Raw genomic sequence first — 11,652 nt, 5'->3', positions numbered from 1 at the left:
ATTGTATTAATTTAGGATGGTTCCAAATATCCTCCTGAAACCTACCAATAGCTTGACTGTGGACGAAGTGGAAAACATCCAGCGCCAAAAGATAGCCAGTCTTGTCGGACATGTGTTTCAGCTCACTTACGCTGCAATGTTTGACAGACTTATCCACGAGGAAAAACTCAGTCGCTGTTACGGTTGCACTGTTCACCACCCGAGTCAAAGAGAGCATTTCTGTCTAATGATGGATAACGAAGATGCATGGTTTTACTTCCACGATGAAGTGAGAGAAAAAATCGAACTTAGCAACGTCTTAAAAACAGCCGAAGGTGTCTGCTGTGCTCTTGGCTTCAAGCTAGCTAATTCGTGGGAAACGTACCTTAACGAGCTATCAAAGTTTCCTTGGACCAGCATATATCTCACGTCACTGGAAATTGAGGGTTGTGGCGAGATCGTTCAAGCAAAGCAACTGCAAGATCGCATTCTGTATGTCATGTACTATGGTCCAAATGGTCTCAAAACAAACGATTTAAGCATGATTGTCAGTAAAAATCAAAGAAATCGTGGCCACGGTCAAAAAATCGATTTCGCTCATACTTTGTCAGTTTGAAGGCCTAGGTAAGTAACTGAAGGATATGAGGTTAGTCTTTTGAAATATTCCATTTAACGGCAGAAAACCACGAAAAACGGTAACCCTACCGGAAGCTCGGATTTCACCTAGCTTAAACTCGAAATTTTACACTTTTCAGCTTCTCGCTACACAGACGTTTACATAGCTGTCAATCTTTCTTAAGTATAATTGAATACATTGATTCTTCCTTAATCAAACCATGGCAATAATTTTAATCTCTACTCATTTGTGAGCGAACTGAGACCCGATTAAGAAGACACACTTTTCTCATTTACGCGAAGCTGTAAAATAATCCAAACTCAGCGGCGAAAAAAGCTGACCGGTAGTTCTTCAAATCCTCTGATATTATAACCAAAGACAGTCATTGATTTTTAGGTCTACGTTTTTAAATCTTTAGGATCTAGTGGCACTTTTGCATGAACGCCAATCAAAATTCGATAAAATTTTAATTGAGCGCCTTTGAAATCTGCAACTCTACATTACAAAGCACTATTCAATAAATTAACTCCTCGGCCAAAGTTTGTACATAAAACATGAGGGTTTTACTTTTTTAACAGTTTGAACCGTTTTAAAGTATTTATTGATGTCAAATATTGTGTACACAGGTAAAACAAACTATGAAACACCAAAATTACCACGAGCTGATATTAAATCTCACAGGCTCGCCCATCTGTGTCACGCACGAACGACTTAGCTACAATTAGTACAGTGACAAACAGATATTTACATCTGTTGATTTAAAATAAGTCTTATTTTAAAATATCTTACTCAACGATGCGCCAGGTTCCCCAGTTAACTTGCTGAAATAAAAAAAAGTGCCTTAATAGTAATTCAGACTAGAACAATTAGAATTGATTTTATTTAGTATGAGAAGTTTTGTGCCGTCGATAACCAATCGGAAGTAACTGTTTCCACGAAAAGCAAATATTGCACCGTTCTCTGAATAAACAAATCTACTTAACCATATAACCAGAGTATGTTGTTGGTGAAGTTAATCTGCAGGCCCACCTGGTAGACTAACGCAGACACTCCAGTTGTTATGTATTTCTACATACAGCAATGAAGAACCACATTGCTCCAAAAGACGAACCCTTTCAAATACGCTCTCAGCGTTTCACGACCGTTAGTCAGTTAATTATGCGAGTTCGCAAGCCCAAAGTTGCATAAAATTAGTTCAGCTTTGCTTGAAAAACCCCAAGGGGTATCTTGACGTATTAGTATATAAACAATTTTATGTAACTTAACAAGGATCCATTGAAACACGCGACTTATAATTGTCAGCAAAAGAACCAGACAAGAGATACCGTTTCAAAAACGTTATTAAAAAACAATTAATAATAGAGTCAAATACACAGAGACTTGAAAGGAAAAGGAATGAAAATGAGTCATTTGACTGACTATTACAAATCCGTTTTTCCGCTCTATTTCGAGGAATAATAAATATTCCTTCCTTCCGTGCCTTCACAATTTTATTATGGCCCCTAAGCCAAGAGTTCGACTTTCTTTGTTTCTTGTGCTTTGCCTTGTTCTTTTTAGTCGGTCTTTTAGTTTTTTGCTTTAAAAGAGGCGTCATTTCTTCGATATCTTGACAGTTCGTACACCGTTTCTTGTTTCTGTGCTAGATTGTGATAGTGATTTTTTCCAGAATTATCCGCTTCACTTCCGTAAACGACGACTTTAACTTTAGGTTGAAGTTTCGCCTCTTGTAAATACTGTCTTCGCTGTATGTGGTCTAACTGATGAACATTCGCGAGATGGTTAGCTAATCTGACAAGGTACTTCGCCCCGCACGATGGAACCGGACAGTTTCAGCAAACTCTCTTGTAAACCATGTTACAGTTTGGTGACTGAACACAAATGGTCATGTTATAAAGAGTATCAGAAAAGGTCAAACACAGGCCAGAAAGCCCATAACCAGAACTGAAAGGCCAAAACCACGCCAAAAGGGACATACGGAGACAAACGGGCCATTTGTAGTTATGTTTTTTTTTTCTCAGACACACGCGTGGGTGTCTAATTAAAAAGTTTTGATCTTGCTTTAGTAATTCGTATTTCAAATTTCAGATTTCGTATTTATTGTACAAGTTTACTATTATTGTTATTATTTTCAAGTCATCAGTAAACACACTTAAAGTTTGGTTGTTTACAGTTTTATTGAAATGCAACAATACAAAGGTCCAGGAAATAAAAAAAATTCCATAACATTCATAGTACGTCTAGTCTTGATCTTGTGGAATGGGCTGCTTTTCGTTTAATCGATTGAGTAAGAATTTTCGCTTATCGATAGCAAGTTCCGTCGATTCCAACCAATCAAATCTCTCTTTGTCTTTAAGCTCTTTTTGGGTTTCCATCACTTTTTTGAAGGTGGGATCTTTTTTCATTGCATGCATCCACTGTAGATTCTCTAAGAGCACTTTTCTCAGCTCTTTTCTGTAAACAGGAACGAGAGCGTTCACGGCTTTACTACGAGCAACGTTTTCCGAATCTCCGTTTTCTTGGTATTGATTGATCAAAGCGTTAAGCTGGGTCTTGTGGCGGTTCTCGGCTTCATCAAAAATGCGTGACCACGGCTCTAAGTTTTCTGTTTCTTCTTCTTCTCTTTAAGACTCTGTTCCTTGACTAGAGACTTCGCTTTCTTGGGAGAAATCGCTTTCTTCACTCTCTTTATAATCTCCTGCACCTTGTTGCGGGTATAACGTATAGTTTGTGCTCGTCATCTTTTTTTTGAACCGCACGCGTTCTGGCAGGAAACTAAACTTCAAAAACTAACGCGTCTCTTTTAAAGAAAATCGGTGAAGGTGGGGTTACTAAGCGTTCTCCTTCATAAATAATAAAAAGATCAGACGGGCCATAACCAGGCCAAACACAGGCCTGAAACGCCAAAATCACGTAAAAAGGGACAAAAGGAGACAAACGGACCATTTCTAGTCATGTGTCTTTGTTTTTTCTCAGACACATGCGTGGGTGTCGCGCGTCGCTAATTTTTAATTGTCTTTTAAGCTTTCTGTGATAATTCCCTTGTTCCGTTCAGGGTTTTGAAACAGGTCGGTAAGTGTTTCCGATATTCTATTTCAATATCACTATTCCACAAATTTTCGAGGGTGATTGAGGTTCCAACAGTAAACTTGCTAGCCATGTTGTTAAGGAACTGACGGTCTGAGAATCGAAGTGGACGAAGATTTTGCATAAAATAGATTGCGTGTAGCCGGTTCAGGTATTGTTATTACTTACAGACACTGAAGAATACATCTGGCAAACTATTGGTAGGTTTAAGGAGGATATTTGGAGCCATCCTAAATTAATTCAATCGTAGAAAAAAGCAGTAGGACTAAGAAATTCCAATGGTGGAGTGACGCCATGGGTGGTGTGTTCGGTTTTATTCCTTCATAACAATCGACATAGACATAACCAATCAGAGTGCCTCCTTAAAAAGAGGCAACCAATAAACGCATTTGTTTTTAGAGACAACCAATCGTGGTAGTGAGAATAAATTATGATGTCATCTAACGGACAGTAATGAGATGCCTCACCATTGTAATGAGATGCCTCAGCATTTTAATGAGATGCCTCAGCACTGTAATGAGATGTCTCAGCTTTCCCTCAGCTCTTCCTCAGCATTTCCTCAGCATTTTTCCGGCCTCAGTGGTCCCTATTTTACTACTGAGGATATCAGTTCGGATTTATTCCTAAAGAAATCAACAGTTTTCTTCGTCAAAATGTCAGCTCAAAATTTCCACACACTGTACAGCGAGTAATTCCTTTTGTTTTCGAAAGTTGTAAAAATGCCCTTAAAAATTTGTAAATGGGTCACCTGGTATTTTTAGAAAACTGAAAACAGCTATGGTGCGTTTTTTTGGGGGGGGAGGGGGGGGGGGGAATCCAAAAACGGATTTGTGATCTCAGATCATTCGGATCATGGTACATCAAAGGAGCACTCTGGACAAGGATTCGTCGGTTGTTTTGATGTACCATGATCCGAATGATCTGAGATCACAAATCTGGCATTTTTTTAGAACCAACAACAGCTAAATTCGGGGAATAAATTTTCAGTTTCCTAAAACGTTCTGCAAGTTACAGTTTTCAGTTCAAGTATTGGAACAGATCAATCTGTATCAGCTGTCACAAATATGTCTTTAAAAGTGAAGAAAACGATCTGGACCTTAATATTGTATTAAGACATATTTATTGTAAGGTCTGGTATATTTTATTAAAACCACTGTTAACAGATTGCGCTAATTTTTCGGAATTTTGGACCTGTTATAAAATTTCAAAAACATCCGGTGTCCGCTTTGAGAGGTTTTTTTAACAAACATGTTGGAAAAAAGTGTCCGCTGTCCCCCTTAGAGAGATGTCCGCCTTAGAGTTCAGTTACAGAGAAACAAGTGAAATTCGGCAGGGACTAAATTTTCTGTCCGCCTTAAATTAGATTGTCCTCTGGTTGTTCATCTACAATAAATTTTTCAGTTGAGTGTTTTAATAAAACAATTATTCCACTCACGCCTGTTGGATGTGAGACGATTATGTCCATTATCACATATTCGACGTGTGGTCGTGAATTAATTTCCCAAAGTTTATGCTTATGTTCTACATATGTTTTTTTTTAAATGTATTCCTTGATGAGAGGATTTCTGAAATAATCAGACACTTAATCTGGTCTATCTTTGGTGATCATTTCTTTTAATTGTCATAGCCAAGTGTGACGTTGTGAGGAGAAATTACTTGTGCTCAGGTAGTATCTTAATTGGTATTCAGCACGATCATTCAGATATTGTGCTAGCCTGCGTGGCCGGCGTAACCGGGGAAGGGGAGGGGGAGTGAGGGAGGTGGGAAAAAATGAGGGAGGATTTTGTGCCTACAATCAGTGACACGCAATGTTACCAAATTATCCAGCGTGCTGCTTGGCTGATCTACGTACTTCATAAAACAAAGATTATAGGGAGCCAAAGTGCAAAAGTCTCAGAGAGCTGTTTATCTGTAAGAATTTCCCTTCACTTTTGACACAGAAATAAGGTTCATTCATTCAGTCCATTCGTTGGAAATTTTATTCGTAAAATTTGACAAAAAATGAACAACTACCGACTCACCTCAGTTTTGCTGCAACCAATCTGAGCGAAAGGGCATGGCCCATCTACACCTTCACAGTCTCCCGTGAGGGGGTTCTGGTGATCTGCTATCTAAAAAATGTATTCAAAAACTTTATTTTTTAATGGAATGGAAAAATGGAAGAAATGCGTTGGTATGTTTAAGCCTGGTAGTTAAATGAGAAAGATATATATTTGTCAGTCAGTTTCACAGGCATGCCCGGTATCAAAAACTTTGTTCTCCAAAGAGGAGTCAGTCGAACCTACAGGACTGAACTTATAACCTTCCGACTACTACTATTTCGGACGTTCTACCACTGGACAATAAGGAGACTCGTGGGAGCTTAGGTCATTAAACTAGGATAATGTGACAAAGATTGAGCAAAACCGTAGTATTTAACCGAGTAAAACTTTCTTTTTTACACGGAATGCCCGTAGGGCATGACGTGTCTAGGTTTCGGTCGGGTATCTTTTTTTTCATCGGTGTCGCAAATGTGCACATTAATTACGCGGGATGCCCTGAAGGGGCATACCGTGTCTAAAAACGGGTCGATTTCTTTTTTTTTTTTTTTTTCTTCTTCCTCGTAGCTACAAATCGGTACATTAATTTATTCATTAAACTCACCCCTCTCCTACTCGGGATGTATTGTTCTGATTGTCTTTAACAAAGGCAGGCCAATCAAAATCCATTCTTATCGCTAGGGAGGGGACCCACTCACCCTTACCTGTGTGACGTCAACGCATCATTTGATTTCTTCATTAAAACTGCATTAAATTGTGGAGCCATATTGTTAACATGTTCTGGACTCAAGTGTGCCGTTTTCAAACGGAAATTTCACCATTTTGAAGCAGTAAATCGAAAGAATAACTTCTAAGAAGCACTCGACATCTAAAACGGTGGAAATTGGAGAGTTCCTGGCGAAGGAATCGTGCTTTCTTTGACAGTCTTAGTCCACGACTGCAGACAGAGAAGAGGTCATTGAGAAGCTTACGTTATCGCAATGGAATTCCCGCAATTTCCCTTGAAAACCTGAGTAACGTAACACAAGGGGAACAACGTAACGCGATCGTCGTGACTCAAACTATTCCATTAGCAAGGATAGTTTTATCAATGTTCTGGACTCAAGTGTGCCGTTTTCAAACGGAAATTTCACCATTTTGAAGCGGTGAATCGAAAGAATAACTTCTAAGAAGCACCCGACATTTAAAACGGTGGAAATTGGTGAGTTCCTGGCGAAGGAATCGTGCTTTGTTTCACAGTCTTAGACCACGACGCCAGACTGAAAAGAGGTCATTGAGAAGCTTATGTTATCGTAATGGAATTTCAAAAATTTCCAGTGAAAGTCTGGGTCGCGTAATACAAGGGAACAACGTAACGCAATCGTCGTGACTCAAACTATTCCATTAGCAAGGATAGATTTATCAATCGGCGAAGCATACAGTTGGAATAAATGAATCAGCCCCAGCATCACGCGTAATGCCAGTGTAGCAGGCATCTTGTTTATGCATTAAACTCTGTCCTCCCCTAGTAAGGATATTTTGTTCTGATTGTCTTCAACGGAAGCGGCCCAATCAAAATCTATTTTGCAGGCGCATATCACGAGAGAGGGGACCCACTCATCACTTCTCACGGTGTGACGTCAAATCATCATTTGATTTATTCATTAAAACTAGATTAAATTCTTCCCTCTCCCAGAAGGGATCTATTGTTTTGATTGTCTTGAACAAAAGCGGCCCAATCAAACTCCATTATCTGCGCGTATATCACGAGGGAGGGGACCCACTCATCTTTACTTGTGTGACGTCAAAGCAAATCATCATTTGGAAAAGTTGTTTTCGTTCAATGGTGGCCACATGTCTGAATTTACGACTCCGGATCTGCCGTTTTCAGAGAGAAAACCAACCTTTTTCAAGCAGTAAATCGAAATAATAACTTCTAGGTAGTACTCGACAGTTGAAACGGCGGAAATTGGGAGAGTTCACAGCAAAGAAAATCCGCTTCAAAAAACAGATCGAATGATCAACGCGAGGGATTAGAGCTAGAGGAGGCCAGACCAGTTCAGCGGGGTCATGACGTTATTGCATAGTTATTTCTGGTATGATTCCTAGTAACACAACGATAAGTATCGCGCAATATATCTGAATAAAACCATTCAGACAATTATTTCAATGGCCAAGGGAGGATATTTTTTAAATATCTGCGAAAAATACAATGGGGAATAATTGGGGCTACATTAAGTATTCCGTGTAATGCCATTAGAGGGGCATCTTGTTTCTGCTTAAACTACCACAATCAAGCGAATTGCATTCAGATAGCTCCACTACTGAATTTGCCATATATTTATAGATCTGAATCGGGTCAAGTTATCACGGGAATAAATCCCTCAAAACCTGAAGCAAATAATAAAATAATGGAGAATATTGTAATCGCATTTAGATCAAAGTAGTTTGGACTAAATGGGGGTAAAAGAAGCGTGACTTACGTGACTCTTGCCTAGGATCAAGGTGATCAAGTATTGCAACGGTTTGAATCATAAAGAGCGAGTCAACCGCTCAATTTTCCGGCTACCTACGCAGGCTATATCATACCTTTTCCCTAGGGATTTTATCTTTATTGCATTTGTCGCATTTAACTGGGAATGATGGGCAGTCCCTCTGCTGGTGTGGCTACAACAAAAACAAACATTACCGTTTTAGCAGCAAGAAATATGAAGATGCATATACCCTTTGGAAAAGAAAACACCGGTGTAAAAAAATAACTAATTGGTTTTAAGGCAGTAATGTTATTAAGATGGTGCCGTATTTTACAATAAGAAACAAGCCTTGCACCAGGACATTTCTCAACACTTATTTACATTCAATAATGCATTCGTTCATAGCATACTATACCATACCATAACTTTCATTTATACACATCGTGTCACATCCATCCATCCATCCATCCATCCATTCATTCATTCATTCATTCATTCATTCATTCATTCATTCATTCATTCATTCATTCATTCATTCATTCATTCATTCATTCATTCATTCATTCATTCATTCATCCATTCACTTGTTCATTCATCCATTCATTCATTCATTCATTCATTCATTCATTCATTCATTCATTCATTCATTCATTCATTCATTCATTCATTCATTCATTCATTCATTCATTTATTCATTCACTCGTTCGTTCGTTCCTTCCTTCCTTCCTTCCTTCCTTCCTTCCTTCATTGATGGATTGATTGATCTGTTAAGATGTCGAAGGGGAGAGGCCGAAATTTCCTCACTCCATTCTGAATGTATTGAGACTAATTGTACGTTTATGTGCATGTATCACACAGAGAAAGATAACTATAAAAAATTCTTCGAGTGAAAGTAAATCAAAGCCTAGAAGAATGTACTGAGTACCTTCATCCTGTTCAGCGGGATTTTTCCCTTACAGAAATCACATGTTTGTAATCGATACACGCACTCGCTTTCCAAGTGTTCCTTGAGATCACCCTTCTTTACCAGTACGCCACACTCAGGATGTACACATGGGATTTTTAGGAACTCGCAGCCTGACGTGTGATTCTGTAAATTAAAAAAATGTCTTGTAGTTTCTTTCTTAAATCAATGGAGAAAAGAACTTTTATGATGGATACTAAATGAAACACTTAATTTAACAAACCCTTAAATTCTAAGGCATGTCAAATATTGTAACGTTTTAATTTTGCCTTTCTATGATCTTTTCTGTACTGTTCTCAGTTCTTTAAAGTGACTGAAATCAGTGCTGATGTGTAAACTTCTCAATCCATTTGAGAAACTTCATTTATCTCACTTAATCACGCAATCTATAAATTGACATGACAAAGATAATTTTTTTGTGAAGCAGATAGTTCTTCATGATCATCATCATCATCATCGTCATCATCATCATCATCATAATAATAATAATAATAATGGCGGACGTTTCGGCGTCATCGTGACACCATTTTCAAGGCAATTTGATTTCTATACTCTACAGTCTCTTCAAATTAGCATATTAACAATGGATCACAAGTTCTTCAGGTGAATACCTTTGCGCGAATGTAGTGATCCATTGTTAATATGCTAATTTGTTGAGACTGTAGAGTATAGAAATCAAATCTTCGCATTAATTTATCCACTTTGCCTTGAGAATGGTGTCACGATGACCCCGAAACGTCGGTTATTAACTTTAATTTCTTATGTTTCAAATGATAATAATAATAATAATAATAATATTTTTTTAATGAATAATTAAACTTTATTGAAATATTCCGAGCAAAATCGATATTTACAAGTTAAAAGTACAAAAAAGAACTATTAAAAACCTATTTACAATTCATGCATCATCACTAAAAATATATAATAATAATAATAATAATAATAATAATAATAATAATAATAATGATAATGATAATGATAATGATAATGCTAATGATAATGATAATGATAATTTCAACAAGAAAATTAACGAATGATAATGATAATGATAATGATAATGATAATGATAATGCAGAGACATGCAAAAATTAACGATAAAAACCGACGTATCGGTGTCTTCATGACGCCATTGTCAAGGAGAAATAAAAAATTTCAGAGTCTGCGGCAAGGTGTAACAATAAATTAGCATATAGTGTTTAAGGCTAATTAAGTAAATACTTTTGCGCGAATAGAGTCGTTTTGCACGTTCAGAGTGGGTTTTAGGTCTCTGATGAAAAGCATTTCGTTAACCAAACAATCGAACTTATTTCTACATTTTTTCAGAATGCTAAAACGCCTCGGTAGATCTTTCGGGACTTCGCCATGCTGTTCGTGGTAGTGTTTTTACACTGAAGATGCTTTTTGTTTATGTCCATCCACACGTGTGTGTAAGTGTCCGCGCGTATAGCCAACATAACCCGCATCACACAGGTCACATTGAAAATGATAAACGACGCGTTGTTGGTTGACAATCTGTGGCTTGGTTTCGCGTACTTTTAGATCTTGCTCAATTTTGCGGCTAACGAATACTGGCTGGACGGTTGTCTGCACCTTTATGCTGAGATCCTTAAGTTCTATTTTAACATAATTTGCCGATTCCTGGTCTTTAAACGGTATTACTACACGAACAATGCTTCTTGGTTCTTTCGGCGTCTGTGGGGGCTGCTGGTCAACTATTCTTGAGTGTAGGAAGGTGTTAATGGTCGAATTTATCAAGCGTTCAGGGTATTTAAGGTGTGCGAAAACGTTCTTTAGGCGATCACACTCTTCAGAGAAATAGGCCCAGGAGGAAGATAATCGGTGTGCGCGATCAAGCATTGTTGTCAGTAAGCTCCGTTTGTAGCGATTGTCTACATGGCTTTGATAGTGTAATATTAGACCTGTGTTTGTTGGTTTCACATAAACCTTGGTTTCAATCCGCGGTGCATGGTTGAGTAGCTCGGTGCCAAGGAAAGGTAGCTTGCCGCTCTTTTCCACCTCCATGATGAATTTGACCGAAGTGTGGGCACTGTTGAGGGTATGCAGGAAAGTAGTTGCTGTTGCTATATCAGGCATTACAGTGAGCGTATCATCTACATATTGACGGTAAAAGGATGGAAGTTTTCCTTGTCGCTCAAGGGTATCCTCGATGGATGACATGAAGACGTTAGCTAATAAGAGCCCGAGAGGGGACCCCATAGCAACGCCATCTGTCTGTTCGTAAAGAGCCCCGTCGAACTGAAAAAGTGGGCCTTTGGTGGCTACGCTTAGGAGATCGACAAGATCCGTTCTGGTAAGGTCAATATTGTGCGTTGTATTGAACCAATTGTTCGTAAAGGCTCTGTTGACCAGGATCTCTATTGTTTCGTCCAAAGGCACGTTTGTGAATAACGGCAATGGCGTCATGAAGACACCGAAACGTCGGTTTTTATCGTTAATTTTTGCATGTCTCTGCATTACCAAATCTTTATTGATGATGATGATAATAATAATAATAAT

The 11,652-nt window shown here is 38.4% G+C and overlaps 2 protein-coding genes across 5 annotated transcripts in view; both read right to left on the bottom strand.

Moving 5' to 3' along the window:
• Window positions 1-11,652, bottom strand: part of LOC146478928 (TNF receptor-associated factor 2-like) — a 50,291-nt gene that overhangs the window by 23,248 nt on the left and 15,391 nt on the right. For all 4 annotated transcript variants that reach the window (XR_014864982.1, XM_085111226.1, XM_085111225.1 and 1 more), the window contains 3 exons: window positions 9,097-9,261; window positions 8,287-8,364; window positions 5,701-5,790 (listed from right to left, as the gene is read on the bottom strand). Coding sequence is in view for 3 of the 4 variants with exons in the window: in XM_085111226.1 (XP_084967352.1) it covers window positions 5,701-5,790; window positions 8,287-8,364; window positions 9,097-9,261 (333 nt within the window). In the remaining variant the exon portion in view is untranslated. The remainder of the gene's footprint in view (window positions 1-5,700; window positions 5,791-8,286; window positions 8,365-9,096; window positions 9,262-11,652) is intronic.
• Window positions 10,213-11,540, bottom strand: LOC146478929 (uncharacterized). Its single transcript, XM_085111265.1, has one exon. It carries the CDS (start codon window positions 11,350-11,352, stop codon window positions 10,519-10,521), a length of 834 nt encoding a protein of 277 aa, XP_084967391.1. The 5' UTR covers window positions 11,353-11,540; the 3' UTR covers window positions 10,213-10,518.

The sequence above is a fragment of the Pavona decussata genome, unplaced genomic scaffold (genome assembly GCF_977016875.1).
Source record: "Pavona decussata unplaced genomic scaffold, jaPavDecu1.1 SCAFFOLD_61, whole genome shotgun sequence".
Taxonomy (NCBI): domain Eukaryota; kingdom Metazoa; phylum Cnidaria; class Anthozoa; order Scleractinia; family Agariciidae; genus Pavona; species Pavona decussata.
The sequence above is the reverse complement of the archived record's forward strand: the minus strand, read 5'-3'. Positions and strand labels throughout refer to the sequence as shown.

Coding starts and splice junctions, on each gene's coding strand:
- LOC146478929 (XM_085111265.1), bottom strand. CDS start 11,352: ATGGGGTCCCCTCTCGGGCTCTTATTAGCTAACGTCTTCATGTCATCC.